Below are 24069 nucleotides of genomic sequence, written 5' to 3' on the forward strand. Positions count from 1 at the left end.
CACCCTCTTTCAGTTGAAATAGGAAGCTAAAATTCTTCCAGTAATTTGCTATCCACATGTTTTAAAATATTGAGGGGTATCCTGTTATCTAGGAGAAACTTTTATTTACATGTATTTTTGTACCAACCTAGTTGCACCCTTTAGAATGCTCGCAACACTGGGCTGGGGGGGGGGGGGCGTTATAGTGTCCCGGTTAACATTTTAGAAATCTGGCAGACCTAGCATTGCCGATATTGCTATCAGTACACCAGACTTCTCTTGATTTCCCTCCTCTGCTACTTTTTTACTTGAGCGGCGGTTTCAACTGTTCCACGACGCTTTCAATTGCTCTCAACTCTTTTTCAGTGCCCTGTCCCAACTCTCTGAAGGCTTCCGATATTTCGGACAAATCATCATCGAACAAATGCATCGCGGCCGAGATCATGTTCCCGATGATCAGCAAGACTTTGGCTCTGGTGCTGATGCGGATGAAGTTCCGAGCCTCCAAGAGACGGTAGTACTGAGTCGTCGTGCTGAGGTACATTCTCGTCTGCCGGATGTCTTCTTCTAGAAAAGATATGAGGGATTCCCGAAACATGGGTTGGTCTTCCATGATGACCCTGAAAGAAAACGCAGGTAATCATTTATTTATATTCGATTTTAAGTGAAGATCATGACTCGGTCACTACTTGGGTTCATAAATGATGTCACACTTTTTTTTGTTGACATATTTCACTTAGTGCTGCGGTGTCGGACTCGGAAGTCGAAGACTTCTAAAAACTAGTATGTTGTTGGCCATCACGAAACTTTCTTCTATATCTTTCTAACAATTCTGATCCCTCCCTATGCTTGACGAGGAAGCAATATTCCCAACAAAAACAAAATTGCATACGCAAAAACTTGATGACCATCCCAATTCCCGATTTATCTCAAAAGCAAAGCGAAGAATGAAAATTGAAAATTTTTTTAAAAGCCTTGTTTAAAATATTTACAAACATTTATTTATTAACAAACATAAGATGGCAAGAGTTAAAATTTTTAAATCATCGCGATTTTCTGGTTTATTTTCCAACAGTTAAAATCACGCTAAATACGCACACAACAGTCTACTAAGATTTATCTTTCTTATTGTTGCATTTATAAAGCTATTTTTATTTACGCAAAAAAAACTAGTATGTTGTGGCCATCACGAAACTTTCTTCTATATTTTTCTTTTTTTTTTCTGATCCCTCCCCATGCTTGACGAGGAAGAAATATTCCCAACAAAATCAAAATTACACATGCAAAAACTTGACGACCATTCCAATATCTGAATTATCGCAAAAGCAAAGCAAAGAGCGAAAATTGAAAGTTATTTTAAAAGCCTTGCTTGAATTAATTACAAATATTTTATTTGTTAACAAACATGAGATGGCAACAGTTAAAAATTTTAAATCATTGAGATAATATTTCCACGTTTGGATAAATCTGCAACGGTCTACTACTGACGTCACAGCTACGTTGCCTTCTGATGTCATCGGAATGGGTGGAGCTACGTTTTCTTCAGCCAGTCTGAAATAAGCAGATTACGTTATTTTCTTCTCGCTATTTTTTTTTTACTCATTCTTTTCCTTTTTCTTATACTTTTGTAATTTTAATGATACGACAATGATGTGACACCTATTATTTCCACAAGAAATAAGAGAGGTGCACATGGGTGCCGGCAAGGAGGGGGGGGGGGTGCAAGGAGGATTTCTTATACTCACGACTTTTGAAAAAAAAATCAAAAATCAATTTTCAAAAGACATTTTTTTATATTAACTTTTTTTCTAGTTATTTATAAGAAACTTAAACGTAAATCACTAGGTTTTCTATTATAATTAGGTGTTTATTCATTTATTTATTTTTTTTAGTGGCATTCTTCATCCTTGACTTATAAAAACTAAATTGGATTAGTTAAACATATTGAAAAATTACAAAAAAAACTTAAATGACTGCAAAATAACATCACGAATAGTATTATTCCATCGCTTATGTTTACCAGAATTGGCAAAAAGGTGCCCTCCCCCTCTCGTCGACTTTAAAAAATAAAGTTGCAATAATTTAAAAACAAAAACTTTTAATGCTTTTAAAATATTTTTAAGCATGTTTTTAATGATTATTAATACTAAATAAGAAAGAAAGTAAAAATAACTGCATTTTAAGCAAAGGGCAAATACAAAACTGCAAAAATACTGTGATCAGAAAAATTTAATTTTTGAACTGGATAATTAAATAGAAATTCGTCTTAGAAGTCGCTTTAAGATAAATTAAATGAATAAATAATTATTCACATAATTTTTCAAAAATTGGAAAATCAATAAATAAATAAATAAATAAAAATTAATTTTAATTTTGACTATATCTTTCGCAATCACGAGTTTGTGTGTGTATGTAGGCGTGTGCGTGTAAGTCTAACTTCAGGCATGCAGTTGTGTGCAGGCGTGTATATGTAGGTGTGTGAAGTCTTATGTGTGTGTGTGTGCAGGCGTGTGTGTGCGTGTATAGATATCTGTGTGTGTGTGTATAATGGATGCAACCTGGAGACGGTGCCCGCTGGTGTAGCAGTATGGGGAGGGTGTGGCAAAAATAAAATCAAAGGACGGACGGACGTCCAAAATGGTCAAGTGAGAACAATAAGCAATTCGCAATTGCTGAATTTAAAAAAAATGTAAAATAAAAAAGTTTACATAAATATGTTTTTGCAATCGCGGTTGTTTATTGTTTTTACTTGACAATAGTTGATTTCCTTTGATTTCATGTTTCTATGCTTATGATGCAAACTTCCCATGTCCTCGGGCCTCCGCGAGCATGTCCCTTCTCTTCAGGTGGTGGCACGTCCATGTCCTCTGGTCCACGGGCCTTCGCTAGCATGTTCCTTCCCTTGGATGGTAGCGTCCATGCACCTCGAAATCGAATTATTTATTAACGACCTTTTCGACTTCACTCATCCTTTTTAAGCGAAAACAGTATCCAGCACGCAACATCCAACACATAACATCCAGTATCCAGCCCCAGGCATTCATTTGAATTTTTATGTCAAGAATTCAAATTACAGCGTTGCGGTAAAATCCATTAGTAGAAAAAGAAGCCCATTGAGTAGGGTCCCGAGGTAAATGATACAGCTACCTTTACATGTTCTTAACATGTGGCCGTATTCGCCTGATCGGTAAGGCGTTGGATTCGCAACTGCAGGGTCGCGGGTTCGATAGAGCTGGTTACGTTTAATCAGTCGTGATCACGGAGACCTCCAAGATTCCATTCCAAATCGATATCTCCTAGGGTGCTGGATCAGGGATTGCCCGGCTCCTGGTCTGGATAAAAAAAATTTAACTGTTTTCAGGGTCCCATCTGACCAATGAAACCATGTGTAAGCGGTAGGTACTGGGACATGGGTGCCCATATGCATAATTTTAAAGGGGGGGGGCTCAGATATTTTCTTTGTGGTTTAGCAGGATATTTTCCCCATAGATACTGATTTCAGTGCAAATTAGACTTATTGAAGTGTGGCATTTTTAATAAATTATTCATTGATGGCTAGAGAAGAAATGTTTTTACATTTTTGCAAAGAAAAAAGTACTAAAAGCAAGGAGGTTCCAATATCTAAGGGGGGAGGGGACTTGAGCCCCCACTTGCCCTCCTATGTGGGCACCCTTGACAGGGGAGCCTGAAGTGTAGGCTAGTGTTATTTAACATGTTGACTACGGAGGTATTGTTATTTCTGCTACTTTAATCTGTTATTAACCTATTACCAAGTATTTGCTAGAGAAAAAAAAAAGTTACCCTTCCATTTCATTTCATTCCCCCTCCCCCGAAATTTTGTAATATTTTTTAATTCGATCCTATATTTACAAGTTTATTCATTTAAAAAAACGCATTGCTAGCTTTATATCCTAGAAAGAAAAATCAACAAAACTTATGGACTAACATTTTGGCACTGGGGTGCTAAAATCAGATGTTCCGGTCAGCCGAACGCGGAGCCCCTAGTGTTTAGCTTCCACACACGCTTGGTACTCGTTTTATCGACCCACTAAAGAAACGAAAGACCGAGTTGACCGTGCCCAACCTTGGCATAGAACCCGGGTCTGCAGCGTAGCGAAACGAGCAGGGAACTCTTATTCAAGTCATCCTAGTTTATTCTATAAAATAATACAAAAAACCGAAACTTTGTCAAAAGCAGTCATTTAAAGGAGTTAGGATGCCTGAGCACAAATGCCCTAAACTTCAGTGTAATGTATATTTTTCGTTTTAATCCATAACTCTGTTTCTTCTTATTCATTAGAAATAATTTGCATTTTGTATAACAATATTGCCCCCCCCCCTATCCTGCTCTTCCATTTTCATTGTTTTTTTTTTTTTTTTTTTTTTTGTCAGCCGTTTTATTTCCCGGACTCTTAAAACCCATTGTTCCCCATAAACTTAGCTATTAAATTACCCCATTTAGCTATTAAATTTTATTTAATAGCTAAAATAAAAATATAATGGTTGAGTAACTTGATAAACTTATTTTGACAATCGCCACACCCTATTTTAAACTTTAATAATAATATTAACGAAAAATAACCAATGTTTTTTGGTATAAATAAACAGATTTTTACCGGATGTCTTTACATCCAAAAGTTCACAAGCACAACTTTGAATTGAAAAAGGGTTTCTAGAAACCCCGAAACACGTGTATTCAACAATCTTTTTATTTTTGCTAATAAACGTTAGATATTTCCTGTTATTTCTCGGCTCAAAGGAATTAAATGATTTCTTAACAAAAAAATTCGTACTTTTTTCCCATTCTTTTTTTGTATACTGTTTTATTTTACAAAAACTTAAAACCTATTTTTCCCCACAAAATGTTTACCTTAAATAGCTAAAATAAAACATATTTTGGTAAAAAACTTGAAAAACTAATCTTGATACCTCCCCCCCCCTCCCATTTTTCGAATAAAATAATCATATCTTTTAGAACGCCAAATTTATATCTTAAAAACAAATAATATTTTAATTAAATATGAAGTAAAACCGTTAATGCTTTAAAAAATAAACTCCCTTTCTGTTTTATATCAATAACAATAAGGATATAAAGATAAAAAAGGGAAATAACTAAATAAAAAATAAGATCGAAAAGCGAAAGGAAAAAAAAATATCAAACGCGAAAATCAACTAGCAAAAGAAACGATGTGACGTCAGAAGGTTACGTAGCTCCACCCATTCTTGTGACGTCAGAGGTAGACCGTTGCAGATTTATCCGAACGTATATTTCCGATCATTTCCACTCAATTAAAATCACGAGAAATACGCAGACGACAATCTATTACGATTTATCTTTCTTATTGTTGCATTAATAAAGCTATTTTTATTCCAAAAAAAAAAATCAACACCTCTTGGAGCGATTGGCGTCAAAATTGAACCAAAGCCTGTTTACATATGGATTCACATATACTCCAAATTTCAACCAGAACGTAGCATTACTTCTTGAGATAGGGCACTCACAATGGAAAAAAAGAACGGGCGATTGCGCTACTCCCTTTTTAGCTGCTGACACCAAAATAAAATCAGCTCTTATACCTACTAAGGACTACTTGCCGATAAATTTTTCTTTCATTTCGTTCATTATTTCTTGAGATACAGCAGTCACAATTGACGACAAAAAACGTTCTATAGCTCAATCCCCGTTTGAGTTATTGACACCAAAATTGAATCAGCACTTGTTCCTGTTAATGGCAACATATGGACCAAATTTTGTTTGATTCCGCCGGTTACTTCCTGAGGAATAGCAAGCACGCATAACTCAAAAAACGTCCCATTGCTCCACCCCCTTTGGAGGAATTCGCGCCAAAAATCAATGGGCACAAGTTCACATAGGGGCACATATGTGTACCAAATTTCGTTCGATTTCATGCGGTAGTTTTTGCTGTAGAGCGGCCACAAAAAACTGGTCACACACAGACGTGACACACACACATACACACAGACAGACAGACATTTTCCAAAAATAGTCGAAATGGACTCAGCACACCTCAAAACGTTCGAATCCGTCAGAATTCGAAATTCGAAAATTTGCACGAATCCAATACTTTCTTCTATATATTAGATATAGAAGAAAGTAAAAATCAGTGTCCCCATTTAGCGATTGGCGCCAAAACTGAACCAACGCCTATTTACAAATGGATTCACATTTATTCCAAATTTCATCCAGAACGTGGCATTACTTCTTGAGATATGGCACTCACAATGGAAAAAAAGACCGTTCGATTGCGCCACTCCCTTTTCAGCTATTGACACCAAAATAGAATCAGCTCTAATACTCTCTAGGGGCTACTTGTCGATAAATTTTTGTTTGATTCCGTTCATTATTTCTTGAGATACAGCAGTCACAATTGACTACAAAAAAGTTCTATAGCTAAACCCCCGTTTGAGTTATTGACAGGGACAACATATGGACTAAATTTTGTTTGATTCCGCCAGTTACTTCCTGCGGAATAGCAGGCAAGCATAACTCAAAAAACGCCCCATTGCTCCACCCCCGTTGGAGGAATTCGCGCCAAAAACCAATGGGCACAAGTTCACATAGCGGCACATGTGTGTACCAAATTTCGTTCGAATTCATGCGGTAGTTTTTGCTGTAGGGCGACCACAAAAAACTGTTAACACACACACACACGCACACACACGGACACGGACACAGACAGACAGACATTTTCCAAAAATAGTCGAAATGAACTCAGCAGACCCCAAAACGTTCGAATCCGTCGAAATTCGAAAATTCGCACGAATCCAATACTTTCTTCTATATATTAGATATAGAAGAAAGTAACAAGAGTTGGAGCCACGGAGTCCACAATCTGCCATGGTCGTAGAGTCGGACTAATTTTGGTGTACAGGGAGGAGTTGGAATTGGCCATTTTCCTTCCAACTCCACAGTCCGAGATTCCACCCCAACCCCCCGTGTCAAACTTCAAATTATCCCCTCCCCTTGTCACATGTCATGCTATTTTAAAAGCTAATTATTGAAAAAAAAAAAAAAAAAAAACATTACATGAACATGGACATATTGTAGTGAAAATGTTTTAATTTCAACCAAAACTAGTATGTTGTGGCCATCACGAAACTTTCTTCTATATCTTTCTTGTGAATTCTGATTAATCCCTATGCTTGAAGAGAATGCAATATTCCCAGCAACAAAAAAAAAAAAAAAAAATCTGACGGCCGTCCGAATTCCTGAATTCCCACAAAAGCAAAGCAAAGAACGACTTGAAAATTATTTTAAAAGCCTTGCTTGAATTAATTAGATGTTTTATTTGTTAACAAACATAAAATGGCAACAGTTATTAATTTTAAATCATTGCGATAACATTTCCGATTATTTCCCAAAAATTAAAATCACGTGAAATAAGCAGACGACAGTATTACAATTTATCTTTCTTATTGTTGCATTTATAAAGCTATTTTTATTTACACAAAAAAAATCAGCCCCCCATGGAGCGATTGGCGCCAAAATTGAAACAACGCCTATTTACAAATAGATTCACATTTATTCCAAATTTCATCCAGAACGTAGCATTACTTCTTGAGATATGGCACTCACAATGAAAAAAAAAGAACATTTGATTGCGCCACCCCCTTTTCAGCTTTTGACACCGAAATAAAATCAGCTCTTATACCCACTAAGGGCTACTTGCCGATAAATTTTTCTTTCATTCCGTTCATTATTTCTTGAGATACAGCAGTCACAATTGACGACAAAAAACGCTCTATAGCTCAATCCCCGTTTGAGTTATTGACACCAAAATTGAATCAGCACCTGTTCCTGTTAATGGCAACATATGGAGCAAATTTTGTTTGATTCCGCCACTTACTTCCTGGGGAATAGCAAGCACGCGTAACTCAAAAAACGTCCTATTGCTCCACCCCCCTTGGAGGAATTCGCGCCAAAAACCAATGGGCACATAGGGGCACATATGTGTACCAAATTTCGTTCGATTTCATGCGGTAGTTTTTGCTGTAGAGCGGCCACAAAAACTGGTCACGCACAGACGTGACACACATACACACACACATGCACACACACATACACACACGCACACATACACACAGACACAGACATTTTCCAAAAATAGTCGAAATGGACTCGGCACACCTCAAAACGTTCGAATACGTCAAAATTCGAAATTCGAAAATTTGCACGAATCCAATACTTTCTTCTATATATTAGATATAGAAGAAAGTAAAAAGACGTCACACTTCTTGCCATCCTATCCCTCCCCGCAAACTGTCACGACTTAACAAACCTTCTTTGGAGCGTAACATCATTGTGGACGACCCGTTAACACATGGTGACTAAGTAAAAAAACTTGGCGGCTAAAAATGGAGTCATTCACTACCCGGTAGCCCTTTACTCCAACCTCACCTGTATTATTGATGAATATTAATGCCATTAATTAGTTATATACGTATTGACTTTTATTTAAACTAATAATATTTATGTTTTTTGCTAATTTGCTGCTTAGTCAAATTTATTCATTGGTCTATAACCCAACCCCCCCCCCAGAAAAAAAACTTCTAGGGAGGGAGAGGGAGGGGGTCGTAACGGTTCTTTCAGCACATTAACTCACGTATTGCGATTGGCAATACGTGTTAAAACCCGTTAAAGGATTCAGAGGTATTTGACCATCAAAACCTGTTAAAATTTGTGGTAATCTACTAATTGTACCTACTATATTCTGTAAATAATGTTTTGTTGCTGTTATTTCTAATAACGAACTGACCTGAGAGTAACTCGTAGGCTAGTGATTCAAGAGGAAATTTTAAAGCTTAGACCTACAAGTCTGTGATTATATATATATATATAAAAAGTCAGTCGACATGCTCGTTTCAAAATCCACAAGGTGCGCGTTTGAATTTGCTTTTACTCTTAAACATTATCTCTTGAATTGAAACCACGAGTAACGTTTGATTAGAGGATGACCCGTTACTGCAAGAGCTTGAGCAAAATTACAGATTGTGCCAGTATTTTCCCTTTTTTACCTAATTTCGCACGTTCTTCCTTATTCTCTGATTCCAGAAATTCCCTACATTACATTAGCTCATCGATCTGATAGTGATTTGTTGGTTAGGGATCCACTCTAGTCACTAGTAACTCTTAAATCTTAGGGTGAAATGCTCCAAAATCAACAATCTGTACCTTTTAAATTTTACTTTTACTCTCTCTCAAAACGATAAGCTACATTCGGTCAAAGGGTAACCTCCACTTCCGAGAAACCTGCAGTTAAGAAGAATTTTCAAAAGAACCAAAAAGAAAGGAATAGGAATAAGAAATCACTTACTTGTTCCACCAAAGCTCTGCAGCTTCGCTTCTTGAAAACAAATCTGCATTTTGCCACAACTTTTCATCCTTTACCAATCTGATGTCTTTCTGTGCCTTAGAAATGACTGCCGTAAGACATATTTTTACATTTTTGTCGATACTAGACATACTACTTTCGATTTTCTTCACAAGATTTTTATCGATTCCATAAGGGAAGAAATCCTTCACCGCAGACTCTAGTGCACTGGTTTGTTCAAACCACTCTTTCACGGGCTCGAAATGCTTCTGGTCAGCGCGAACAGCTTTCGTCAATCGACTGTGAATCCTCCTGGATATTCCCATCTCCACCATGGTCGACAGTATTCCAAGGAATCCAAAAGAAGAAGCAGTAGTGGACGCGAAATCAGACCACGGAGACTGCCCATTCCTCAAAACCACCTCAGCCAAAGTTCCAGCGAGATCCACAAATGAACAAACCAGCCTCAAAGAAGAGAGCCATTTTGAATTACGTTCCAAACTTGTAGCTCCTGATTTTGAGATCATAATAAGTTTCTGCCTACATGGAGACCATTTTTGGAATGCTCTCAACAGGATAGGATACGTTTCCTTGAACTGTTTTGACAAGCTGCTTAAGCGACTGCTGGCTGCTCTGATTCCAGCATTTGCAGTTCTTGTAGCTTCTAAATCATCTGCAGTTTTCAAATATTTTTGAGACAGCTGTATGAAGATTTGTTGCGTTTCTATATCGTATGTGATCGAGCTTACATATCTTTGTATCTCATCTTCATTTAATCTTTCGATGAATTCTTTCAGTGTGCTGGATCTCTGAAAGGATTTAAACAAATAAGCAAGAAAGTTTCTGTATATAATTAGTCAATAAGTTCTCATTTGTAAGATGATTTCAAAATTTATGGTGCATATTTGACTGAAAGATGTTTTCGTCAAATTTATTTACCCTGTAGATACTCGAAAAATCATATGGGTCCCAAAGTCTTGTAGTGGGTTACAGTATTTATCATGGGTACAGAGGTTGAAACCCGAGAATATAAACCAGATTTTTTGAAAAGAGAATTTTGAAAACTTTAGTGCTTTGCGTGAGATCCAATGGGCAGCAGATTGAGTAATGTTGCTGTAGTTTTTCTCAAGTCTTTAAACTTGATTGGGTATATGGGTCATTCTCCAGAATGTGTATCTTTTGAACGAAAGTATTTCTCAATTTCAAAACCTTTTTTTTTATTCTTACATGAAAGTGTTGCCTACTAGAAGTGACTATAAACAATGGCCTAGCTAAATTCCAATTATTTTACTCATAAAGAAAAATAAATTTAAAAAAAAAAAACCTTGTTTACGGAAATAATAATAATAATAATTTTAAAAAAAGAAGGAAAACTTTTTAAAGTTTGAAAATAGAGGCCAATTTGATATCAAAGACGAAATTTTGTTAATAGTGCAAACAATGAACTATTTTAATGATTAGTGTGAATCTATTACTAAGCTCTCTTAATTAAAGTACGGATTAAGTTTTAGTTACTCTTTTAACTTAAATGTGTGTTAAAAAATAGTATAATATTTGTTTATTTCCAAATTAGTAAATTTGAGATTTTTCTGGTAATTTATAATTTTGGTAGATGGTCTAAAATTGATATATTTTCCTCTCCATCATTTATTCTCACCTCAGAAATAATGACATTGATAAGGTCTGTCACGGAAGTGAAGAATTTTCCATTAATATAAGCCTAATCATTACATTTTTCAGGGAACGAAATTTGTTCTTCATTGCTACGATCTACACATGATGAGCATATGAAAACATGTGTACTGCTTTTTAACCGACTTCAAAAAGGAGGCGGTTATCAGTTCGTACCGTATGTATGGTGTTTTTTTTTTTTTTTTTTTTTTTTTTTTTTTTTTAAACCGATTTTGATGATTCTTCTTTTAATGGATAGGGGATGGCTCAACTTAGGTCCCATTACTTTGACCATATTTGTTCGTTAGAAAAAAAGTTATGGTCAAAAAACAGTAAATTTCATGCAATTTCCCTGTTAAATGATTAAACATAAAACCCATTAGTAGGGGAGATAGCGACCGAAATTTTACGACAATATATATAAGGCCAGAATTTTTTTAAATATTAGATTAGCTTACTTAAAAGAAGAAAACGCGAGTCTACCAAAAAGTTATCGTTGCAATAATTAATAAAAAATTTTGCAATATGTTGCAAAAACTTGTGAAATTGTCTTATATATATAAGGCTGAAACTCGGTAATATTATTGATTACGTATAAACATAACGAAAAATATATGTCTACCGCGTCCGAAGCGTTGCCGTGCCGTGTCTACTACCCACGCAAGGTGTGAAAAAATCAGTCAATTTTGACTTAAATATATAAGCCTAATTTTTTTTTCAATAATTGTTTATAATGTATAAAATATAAAAACAAAAGTCTACCAGTTGTGTTATGTTGCAAAGGCATGATAGACACCACGGAATGTCGACCTCGTACCTCTATGTACCGTTTATCGGGCTGCTAGCTCTTGCTCAAAAAAGTTTGCTTATCGTCCCGAAATTTAAATAAATAAAGCTGATTTATTTTTTAATAAATAGTTTAAATCCTATTTTCACTAAAATTTTTAGTCTACCGTGACTAAGAGGTTGCATAGTCTTTGGTAGACGTTGCTTAAACAATAAATTAGTTATAAAAGTATGAATGATTTAAGTATATTAAAAAAATAATTTTAACATTTAAATAAAATTTAAAAATATTTTATTAAAATTAAAATTATGTACAAAATTATAGTGAAATTCATTTTTCATTAATAATGTCTTGACCTTTTAAATTATGCATCTTTTATTTATTTATTTTTTATTTTTTATGGTCAAGTACTTATGAAATAAAATTTTTTGCATCGATCTTACATAACAATAAATAATTAACAATAATCAAATAAACAGTACTTTACATATTAATTAATCTTTACTAATAATAAAGCTGAAAGTCTCTCTGTCTAGATGTCCGGAGGATGTCTGTAGGATGTCTGGATCTCTGTGGTGCGCATAGTGCCTAGACCGTTCGGCCGATTTTCATGAAATTTGGCACAAAGTTAGTTTGTAGCATGGGGGTGTGCACCTCGAAGCGATTTTTCGAAAGTTCGATGTGACTCTTTTTCTATTCCAATTTTAAGAACAAAATTATCATAAGATGGACAAGTAAATTACGAAATTATCATAACGTGGAACCGTAACATGGGTACAAGCCAATTGGCGAGAAAGTTCACCATACATTCTTTGTAAATATACAGGCGAACCAAAAGACCTTTTAATTTTTCTACTACGGGCAAAGCCGTGCGGTTACCACTAGTAACCTATAAAACTGTAGCAAGGAACATAATTTTATTTAAACGAACTATTCATCAGTTGCATCGCCGCTCACGTCTGACTCGCCCAAATAATTTTCGTTTTCGCTTTCGTTGCTGAATTCATATTCAAAATGTCTTACGCTCAACTTAGCATCATTGTCAGTTCAATAATCATCATCACTGTGAATGTCGGTACTATTATTAGCTGTCTCGGTAAAATCATCAATATCTGTAATAGAAAACAATTGATAAAAAAAAAAAGAATTTTATTAAAAGCCAAGTCTGGTTGAAAAAAAAAAAAAGATTACTTGAGGCAGAAGGCTGTGCTTCGAATGTAACATCTTTTATTGGTTGCGGTAATTGTTTTCAGTAAACCATTTAAAAACTTTTCAGTTGTCCGCAATTTTCCACCCACAGTCAAGAGGTGATAAGCTTGTCAGATTTTTTAAATGAGAATTTGTCCAAATTTGCGAAATGCAAGCTGTTCTGAGGAAATGTTCACGAAGTTCATACTATCATATTGTTAAGGATGACGGATCAAAACTCTTCATGTTCTCGAGAATTACTTTATCTTTTTTCAAAATTTTTATAAACTTTTAAAAACGTGATGGTTCTTGCATCATTAATTTTTTTTCATTTTATTTTGTCTGTACATTCGGCGCACAAACTCTTCCGAAATTTCGAGTTGTATTCGAATTTGCGACATGCATTTTACATTGTGCGATGACTGATACTTACTCAAATTTATTAACGCTCATGTGTATTCTTCAGACTTTGTAAATAGAGCGTAAGGCCGGACTTTTCCTTTTCAGAAAAAAGCCGGATTTTGATCACAACCAGTCATTGCGTGTAAAGCAACCAAGGCGAAACAAACGTTTCCTCCTAAATTCTTGTAAAGTTCAGAGACATTGATACATCTTAATGATTTTCCAACGCCAACTTCCGTCCAGACCTTTATTTAAGAACTCAAAAACTTCATGTTAGCCAATGTTATAACTAATACATCAGTATCTGAACATCGTAGGAGGACGTCATATGGAGGCTGCAGCTTTTCAAAAATTACAAAGATGGTAAATCGTTTTTGTGTCGGATTCTTCGCGGTCTGGGGCACGATTGAATATGATCTACTATTTTTACAACTTTTCTGTTGATGGTTTCAAATCTATAACACTGTTTGTAGTTAATATACACAAATTTATCTTGAAAATAAATCGCTTTGTTATCTCGTTCCCAGTTTTTTAGTAAATATTCTAGCAAATCTTCTTAAAAAGTAATATTTTTTAATTGATTCAAAAATTCAGAGGGACGTGTTGCAGAGTCTCCTATCTGAATTTTTTGACCTCTGTGAGTTCCGCTTAATATATCGTCGCCTCAGAACAACAGTAAGATACCTTAGTGTTATTTCTGGGATTAGATATCTTACTGTTGCTCTGAGGCGACGATATGTTCGTTATCTTTTATGGAAGGAGACGAGTTACGTGTCGAAAACAATTTACTAGGAATACTGCTGAACATACTTAATAATTTTCTCAATATCATAGCATAAGATGATGGAATTTCTTTCATTAGATATAATAAAAAGAATCCATCACAGATGAGAAATTTAGGTGGTTCAGAATTGATGTTTTTTTAAGCACTTTTATTACATTTGGCCTGATTGTCATGGAGTAATCTGAGGGGTGCTTTTGCTTATATTTCAGCAACTAGATCACTAAGAGACTTCTGGATTTTACTAAATGATTTGCTTAATCTTAAGGTACAACTTAAGGCTGAAAATTTAAAATTCTGAAATAACATGATTATTTCAGTTAGGATGGAAAATAGCAAATTTGATGTAATTTCCCCATTAAATGATTAAATATAAAGTCCATTGTTACAAATTTTGTTGCCTTGTAAATGTAATGTTAATACTAATCACAATGAAAATTTTGAATCAAGTCCTCTCTGGAGCAAGAATGAAATTTATTTACAGTCGTTGCTTTCTTAGGGTTTTTATCCTCATCTATGCATCTATGCCAATAATCGATAACGGGGCTAAGTAAAAAGACGTATTAGGATCTTTATCCTAAATTACTTATATGTTGTAAACCAATTTTTTGCGTATAATCAGCAACTAGATCACTTACAGACTTCAGAATTTCATTCAATGATTTGTTTAACCTAAAGGTACAACTTAACGCTAAAAAATCAAATTCTAAAGTACAATTTTGTTTGAAAACGAAAAACTTTAAATTTTTTTAAAAAATAATAAGCACTTTTCATAATGCACTCAAAAGGACAAAATAACTTTTCTAGGTCAGAAAGGACAATTTAAGTATTCCTGTAGTTTTTAATTCTTTGAAGAAAAAGATTTCACAAACGAAGAAAAGTGCGGTCAAGTCATTTTAAACCAAACTTTCCCATTAAGAAAAAAAATGCGTGTTTCAACAATTAAATTTATGATTAAAAGCTAGATAATGGTAAAACATTCTCTACATGACTAGAACCGCACTTTTCTTCGTTTGTGGTGTCATTTTCTTGGAAAATTTTGAAAACTACAGGAATTCTTAAATTGTCTTTTCTGACTCAGAAAAGTTATTTTGTCCTTTTGAGTGAAAAGTGCTTATTATTTTTTAAAAAATCTGTTTTTTTTTTTTTTCCAGTAAATGCAGTAAGGCAGATTTTTCAGTTCTGCAGATGGCTATTATCTGTTGACCCAATTTAACATATGCTAAAGAAATATAAAAATCAGCAGCAATGCTATTGCCGCGAAGCACTGGATCAAGTTTGCTCCAAAATGGCGGATGCGTCGGCTCCTCCACTATAGGGGCCTTACTCAGGCCCAGGCCCCAGACCCAAGGTTATTATAGGCGTGTCCTTCCCCTCTCCCCACTTCTTTCTTCGCAGTAGATGAATAAACAGCTTTACTTCCCCATTTACGAAATGTATTTCAAAAGGTGGTGATTCAAAATATTTTTGAAGAAGTTATATATATATATATATATATATATATATATATATATATATATATATATATATATCACAAAAGGTGGTGATTCAAAATATTTTTGAAGAAGTTAAATATATATATATGTACACATATGAATAATGTAACAAAAGTATGAAAATCAATTTAAATATGATAGAAAATTGTAATCATAAAAAAAATAATAATTGAAAAATTTTCATTTATAAAGAATGAAAAGATAAAATAATCATACTTTTCCAACTACCTTATATTTTAAGCAACGTCTACCAAAGACTATGCAACCTCTTAGTCACGGTAGACTAAAAATTTTAGTGAAAATAGGATTTAAACTATTTATTAAAAAATAAATCAGCTTTATTTATTTAAATTTCGGGACGATAAGCAAACTTTTTTGAGCAAGAGCTAGCAGCCCGATAAACGGTACATAGAGGTACGAGGTCGACATTCCGTGGTGTCTATCATGCCTTTGCAACATAACACAACTGGTAGACTTTTGTTTTTATATTTTATACATTATAAACAATTATTGAAAAAAAAATTAGGCTTATATATTTAAGTCAAAATTGACTGATTTTTTCACACCTTGCGTGGGTAGTAGACACGGCACGGCAACGCTTCGGACGCGGTAGACATATATTTTTCGTTATGTTTATACGTAATCAATAATATTACCGAGTTTCAGCCTTATATATATAAGACAATTTCACAAGTTTTTGCAACATATTGCAAAATTTTTTATTAATTATTGCAACGATAACTTTTTGGTAGACTCGCGTTTTCTTCTTTTAAGTAAACTAATCTTTGATTTTAAAAAAATCTGGCTTTATATAAATAATGTATTAAAAACTGTCGCTATCTCCCCTACTACATTGTTTCAACAATTTGGTGCCATACAACAATAATATTAATAGTAATTGTGGTAATAATTTTGAATGGAGGCTTCTCTGAAGCAAGCATCAAGTTTCTTCAGTGTCATTGCTCTATAGTGGGGGTAAACCTAACGTGGAAGCAAGGTTTATGCAGTGATTAGGATCTGCTTAGCCTTCACAATGCTACTAGGTTAGGTTTGCTTCAACTATAGTAGTATTTTTATCGTTATCAAGTATGCCAATAACAGATGATTTGGGCTGAGTAAGGAGATACAGGATTGCACAAAAAGCAACTATACTGTGAAATGTAAATTAGTTAGGGAAAACATAATATTTAAATGGTTATAATTAAATTAACACTCAAATGAATTCCAGCGAGGAACAAAGATAAATTTTTATTGTCAATCGCTTAAAGTTTAAGGCGTGTTTTTATTTTTTTAGTATGGAGCATTTTTATGAAAAAAATAAGGTAAAGTTTCGTTATAGTAACTTCTTAATATTTTTGAAATACATTTACACTAAAAAGAATAAAATAAAAAATTTTTGAAAAATAAAAAAAAATAGAACCGACTTCAAAATTGCTCTAAAAAGTGAAAAATAATTTTATTCTTTAAACACCATCGATAATACTTTTAAACATAATTTTTAAAGTTGGCGCAAAAACGATCGATAAAGTCATTCACAGCCATAACTCAGTTACAACTATAAATTAAATCAGGCCCAGTTTCTTCACTACCACATGCATTACGCATTGATGACAGCATATTTGAGTAACGATATAAATGTTTCGTTTTTAACTTTGAATGATTTTTTGATAAACAATATGAACGAAGCATGGTTACAATGGATTTTACTTTTTGTTTTTGCGCCAACTTCAAAAATTATGTTTAAAAGTATTATCGATGGTGTTTAAAGAATAAAATTATTTTTCACTTTTTAGAGCAATTTTGAAGTCGGTTCTATTTTTTTTTTTTCAAAATTTTTTTATTTCACATTAATTTACATCCCTGAAATCAAAGTTCACGGAGGTGAGAATTCTCAATAACCACACTTGACTTTCAAAACAAAATCTATCTTCTTGTTTTTCAACAAAAATTTTACAACTGCTGTATGGCTGAAAATAAACAAGGGTAAACCTTGTATCATGGGAAACAAAACGTGACGTCATAACTGTCATTTGTTAATGAGAAAGGAAATTTTCTGTTTGAGTAACGGAGGTGAGAATTTATTCTGTGACGAAATTCCTTATCCTACTACAACGAACTAAAACACAATTCGTATTAAAAAATTAAATATACTTAAAAAATTAGTATTTGAGACACTTGTGAAAGAAATAATAAATAAATGTGTACATACTTTTAATTAAACAAGTTATTAAGCAACATATACAATCGTGTGTGATATGCCACGGAGGTGAGAATTCACATGCTGTGAATCAAAAATATATTAAAATAAAAAACGAAAAGAAAAAAAAACTTAAAAATGGTTGGCAGGTTTAAATAGATGTATTTTTGATGAAATTGAAAAACAAATGAACTGTTTCTTAAAGTTTTTACTGTAAAAGGCGTGTAAAAGAAAAGTTACACTTTTCGAAGAATGACCCATATATCAAGGACATGGTTTACTGCTTACATCAACCTCACGGGAAAGCAGGGCCGACGAGAGGCGATGACAGCCTAGCCGTAAACTAAGACCCGATCCTTGGGCGAAAGGTATGAAAGTTACGAAAGTGGCTAAAATTTTATTTTTAGTTTCATTAATTTCTTAATTCATAAGCTTTAAAAATGCTTTTTTGCTTACAATATTTGAAAATTTTCCTTTAAGCAAACAAGTATGGGATCCTTTCCAAGCGTAATTTCAACCTCCTGGTACAGTGGTACCTGGTACCCCCCATTTCTGAAGCCCTGCGCACGCCTATGTTTCCTTGGTCTGAAGGAATGAACGGAAACTACATAGAAACTTCAATATATTTTTTATATATATATTGAAATATTCAAATGACTCAGTTGTATGTTGTTAAGAAGAAGCTTATTTGATTTATTTTCTTCAAAAAGCTCAGAACATAAAAGTTTAGAATAAGTTTTATAACATTTTACGTATGTTAAACAGTTAAGAAACCAATCGTTTACCTCTTTCTTGGTGTCCAAACGTTCTCCATAACTGAAAGCAGGAAGAAAAAAAAACTAAAATACCTCTCTAAAATAAAATTTTTAGGGCGCTTCAAGTATTTTAATTTAAAGTTAAGTTTATTTTTTGCTTGATTGCATAGATTAATATGTCTTTTGCGTGGTTAAAACTTGTCTCCGTCATTTTGCGTCATACCAGTCAACAGTTTTTACAGGCTTTCATGACCAATAGGTGCAACGACATTGTTTCCTTCAGTCAAAAGTACTATTTATAGTCACTGAAATTGATAGAATAAGCAAAAAACAATAACATGGAGACAGAAAAAACTTTTATTTTCCCAAGAATTGTTTTTTTATTTAAAATTTTTGGATGTCCGATTTTGGAAGTAAGATGTGGTCTTTATACAAATACAAATACAAATGTGACGACCAGCAACAGGCTCTGGGCCCAGCTAGGCTGGTCCTAGTCAATTAATTAGTCCCCAATGAAGATCAATGGCCCTCTTAAAGCTATCCACTCCCTTGCTCATTACCGCCAAAGTACCTCACGTCACACGTGAGGTACTTTGGCGCGTTACCCCATTGCCGAGTTAAATGTTTACGCTTTGTTGTTAGCCGCGTTGTCAGGTCATGATGATTCACGATGTGCGCAAATGGCATCAGTGAATGGCATTTCATCACTTGTGATGTCATGTGCAGAAGCGTAAAAAATGAATTTCAATCTGCGCATCAATTAAAATAATTGTTAAAAAATATTAAACTTTGCCAAATTATTTTTAAAAAATAGTTCAATCCTTTGTATTTAAACATGCTCTTTCAGAAAAAAAAAAAACTTTTAAAATTTTGGAAACAACCAAATTGTCTAAAAGTTATAAATGAAAATGTTTTGTGAACTTAGGCAGTTTAAGAAAAATACATATCTTGTCTTTCCAGTTGCCCATATTAGGAGAGTTGTCCATGTATTGTTTCGGGGGGGGGGGGATACAGCCCCATCCCAAAAAACATGTAACAGCTCATAACGTCGATAACGTGTTGTTGAGTCGAGATCTCAAAAATTGTAAGGTTTTGCAAGTATGAACGTTGACAGGTCTGAAAAAATGCCTCTTTATTTGTGCGGATGGTTGGTTTCGTTAATTTTTTTTAAAAAGTTTATTAAACCCAACAAAGAAAATTATTACTTATCTCAGCTCTCCATCTATACTTACCGCAATTCTCCCATCCACAAGATCCTGACTGTGAAACGCCATTCCGATACAGAAGGACTTTTTTTAGCACTGAACGCGGGCATACAAAAAGCGCTGCGGCCTTATCAACTTGTGCCCCGTTGCGATAGGAAAAGCAACGTCACTCAGAGTGACTGCATTAATAAAAACGAAACTTAAAATACAATAGGGAAGTTGCAACCTATTAAATGTTCATATTTTGGCTATTGCATATTGTTAATTGACCCTCAAAACTAAAAAATTCACCATCGCTGAATTTTAAAACACCGTGGTTGATTTTTAATGAATTTTTAAAAATCCACGCGCAAAAGTGCGCTCTTCTGAAACGTCACGAGCCTACGTCACAGGGCGCGAATGGACAGCCTTCCGCCGAAGATCCCTTGTTTTCGCTAGGGACAGTTTGAGCGCGCTGATATTTTTATTTTTTAGAAATTCAATAATCCTTATGAACACACTATGGAGGCCGGATTCGTTAAAGCACAATCTAAATACTCTTCCTCAAATAATATCAATGGTGATATTCGAATATTTCCGAGAGGATGAGAGGTTTAATGTTCCAGAAACGCGAGGAGATAAGCCTTTTACGTTTCATCTTCGAAGTCGAATGCACGTTCTTCGATTTCTCCCATGACATGGGAACCGGTTCGCTAGCGTTTCTCTCCTATCGGACGTCACTTCCTATGCCATCTGACGTCACAGGCGCTTGAACTTTAAAAATTAATTTAAAAAAAACTACTTATCGTATCGCAAAAATTTTTTCACCTATGATGTTCATACATGTTACTCTATCATATAAAAATAAAATTGAAAAATCGAAAACTTCCCTATTCTGATAAAAACTTAGAGCTGTAATCTGAAGAGAAGCTTTCCATATCTTCGTGATTCACGCTAGTAACGGAAGCACGCCAATTACGCAGTGCTGTGAAAACGAGAGTAACTTTATTACAGTAGGCGCCGCTTAATGTGATCACGGTTAATGTTATCATTCGCTTAATGTTATATCAGAATCACGAAGTCCCGGAACACTTTTATGTTAACACTCGTTACAAAAGTCGGATATTTTAATCAACGTCTTCGTTTATTGTGTGTGTGTGTGTGTTATCATATCACTTATCCATAAACTTTCACTTTTTTCCCCGTTTTTGTTCCTCAATTAACAGAAATACATAGGCAAACCCTGACGAGACTAACTTTCTGTGTAACATTTTGTGGTTTTCAATAGCAGTTCAAAATTTTTCTAGGAATGAAGCTACAGAAAGTTCGCCCCCAGTGACCACAGACTCCCCCTAAGAAAACTTTCTTTTGCACCTAAAAAAATTCAGTCGCTGGACATGTTGCAGGCATTGATATAGGACCTCCATTGTTGCCATTACTTTGTAAACTATTAAAGAATTGTCAATATTGAAAACAAAGCGAAGTTAAATTAAAATGTAAACAACAAGCAAAACCATGCTAGAAAAGATAGAAAAGCTGAATGTGCTTTGAAACTGGTTTACGAATGTCAATGGAAACGGTCATATTTTACTTCACCTATTACTATGTGATTAAAAATTGCATAATTTAGCTTTAACTTTTTATAATTCAGATATTTCCATGCTGTTAATTTAATAATTTATAATTTAAAACTGCATTCAGTTGAGTCATTGTGATTTTAATTTGAGGGTGCCAAAATAAATGCACCTTAATTGGAATAAAATAATAGTTTAAAACACTAAAAATACACGCTTTCGTGGCAAAATGAACTAAAAAGTGAAAAATAATCTTTGGATGATAGTAGTTGACCAATCACTGAATTTTAATGTAATAAAAAAAAAGCATGGGGGGCTGTCTATTTACATTTTTGCTTGGACAAAAAATGGAAGAAATTCAAGACAACTGATAAGAAGCCCCCCACGCTTTTTTGTATTACATTAAAATTAAGTGATTGGTCAACTACTATCATCCAAAGATTATTTTTCACTTTTAGTTCATTTTGCTACGAAAGCGTGTTTTTTTAGTTTTTTAAACTGTTATTTTATTTTCCTGTTTTTTAGTCCTGTTTTATGTTGGAGAATTATCAGGTGACGAAATTATTTAAAAAACGAGTGTGAGGTAATATCTTAAAGTTAAGACAAGGGCACCCCGATGGGAAGCTACTGTGAGTCATCGATGTATATTTGCGGAAATCATATTTATATTACTTTGAAAATTTGAGATGCATTTGAATAAAAGTTTTGTTCAACAATGGTCTCATCAGCAATGAATTTCCAATTGAAGGCTCACCTAAATTTTGGCATGAAATTAGTTAAAAACAATTATATTTCATGTTCTAATTACCTTGGAACATTGGAACAAATTTTGTCTGATGCAGAAAAATTAAAGGTTTTTGTAGATATTTTTAAATAATTTTTGCGAGCATTTATTAATGTATTTTTTAAAATTTTTCCTTTTTCACATTGTTGGATTTATGCCAAAATATTGATTAAAATGGGAGGAACTAACAATTAAAAGAGCTAATTAACTAATTTGATTATAGAATATTGCATTGTCATCGGGTCTGAGGTCGCGCGCCAAATTTCAAAAGAATCCGATTGCAGGAAGTGGGCGAAATTTGAGCTGCTGGATTCCGTTACAAAATACATACATATATACATACATACATACAGGTGAAGCTAATAAAAGCGTGTTAAAAAAATCATTATTTTGTGTCTCCTGGATTCTTTTCGGTTATTGTTATCAAATTGTATTTGTTCCAAAGTGATCACATTAAGCGGCGCCAAATGTATATGAAGAGAGAGGGAAATATTGTCACACTTTCACGCCACCCCCCCCCCCCTGCCATAAAGCGTGACATCATTTGTGGTCGACTCTAAGAGACTCCTTCTTGTTGCCATTGCGAAAAATTTTCACCTGTTTACACATTGTTTATTTTTATCTCTTCCCTTGCCTTCTTGAACAGGGCCGTAAATTGACTTTTGTTTCGGGGAGTATTTCACCAACACAATGCGATCGATTCCAAAATTTTAAAGGCATTTTTTTTCCTGAAAGAGCATGCTTAAAAGCATAGGATCTCACCATTTTTAAAATAATTTCTTTAAGTTTAATATTAAAAAAAAAAAACTTAAATCGGAGCGCTTTCATTGTTTACGGCTTCTGCCGATGACATCACAAATGATGAAATGCCTTTCAGTGTTGCCATTCGCAGTGCAAAATATTTAATTCGCATCTTTACTCACGTGTATTGGCAACGATGTGGTTGATAGCAAGCGTAGAGCGCAATATTTAATTCGCTTCTTGATTATCATAACGTGGAAATGCGGTACAAAGATGCGCCAAAGAGCACCATTTGTGACGTCATCAAGACCACGCCTTGTTTGAAAAATTGGACAGTTTAAAAAATTAATTAAAAAATAACTGTTGGGAAAATGAAAGTTTTTTCTCGCTCCATGGTTTTTTTTTTTTTTTTTTTGCTTATTCTATCAGTTTCAGTGACTAAAAAGTAGTACTTTTGACTGAAGGAAACAACCCCATTACGCAATGCTGTGGAAACGAGAGTAACTTTACTATATAAAGAGAGAGGGAAATAATGTCACACTTTCACGCCCCCCCCCCCCCCCCCCCCCCCCCCCCCCCCCCCCCCCCCCCCCCCCCCCCACGTCACAAAACGTGAATCATTTCTGGTCAACTCTATAATAAGAAACTCGTTCTTATTGCCCTTGCGAAAAATTTTCACCTGTTCACCTGTTTCCACATTGTCAATTTTTATTTCTCTTCTCTTGCCTTCTTGAACAGGGCCGTAAATGGACTTTTGTTTCGGAGAGGGCTTCATCAACACAATTCTCGTGAAATCTATAGGATCGATGAAATTCGATTTTATTCGTAAATTCCAATGGTTTTTGTTACAGTTAGTTGTTTAAATGAGGGGATGCTACGTTCAGGGCATTAATATGAGCGAAAAAAAAAAGGTGACGTATCTATTAAATGAAAAAAAATGGATGGGTCCATTACACAACTCTCCTCCCCACTAGAGGGGGTCACGTAGCGGACTGCGCTCCAGACATTAATATTTTCAAAAGACTTTAAAAATGCAATTTGCCGCCTCCAAAATTAAATTGAATTTCTTGTTAACTTCCGAACTGTGTTTTGCCTATTAAAGCATTGGTACAGACTCTAAATTATTATTATTATTATTATTATTATTATTATTATTATTATTTGTATTGAAGTATTGAATCTTACGGCGCTGAAGCAG

General features: G+C 34.3%; 1 protein-coding gene across 1 annotated transcript; it reads right to left on the reverse strand.

The window, feature by feature from the left end:
• Positions 1-283: 283 nt before the first annotated feature.
• Positions 284-19862, reverse strand: LOC129216732 (uncharacterized). The gene is made up of 3 exons (XM_054850949.1): positions 19821-19862; positions 9315-10120; positions 284-599 (listed from the first exon to the last, which is right to left on the reverse strand). The coding sequence occupies exons 1-3, from the start codon at positions 19860-19862 to the stop codon at positions 284-286; spliced, it is 1164 nt and encodes a 387-aa protein (XP_054706924.1).
• Between the last annotated feature and the right edge of the window lie 4207 nt (positions 19863-24069).

Source organism: Uloborus diversus, chromosome 2 (assembly GCF_026930045.1).
Source record: "Uloborus diversus isolate 005 chromosome 2, Udiv.v.3.1, whole genome shotgun sequence".
In the NCBI taxonomy this organism is placed as follows: Eukaryota; Metazoa; Arthropoda; class Arachnida; order Araneae; family Uloboridae; genus Uloborus; species Uloborus diversus.

What these genes read in the sequence shown, in the direction of transcription:
- LOC129216732 (XM_054850949.1), bottom strand. Translation starts at nt 19,862, where the DNA reads ATGGCGTTTCACAGTCAGGATCTTGTGGATGGGAGAATTGCG. An exon ending in TTGTGGATGGGAGAATTGCG is followed by an intron (nt 10,121 to 19,820) that starts GTAAGTATAGAT and finishes AAATCCTTTCAG; the next exon opens with AGATCCAGCACACTGAAAGA. An exon ending in GCAGAGCTTTGGTGGAACAA is followed by an intron (nt 600 to 9,314) that starts GTAAGTGATTTC and finishes GTTTTCTTTCAG; the next exon opens with GGTCATCATGGAAGACCAAC.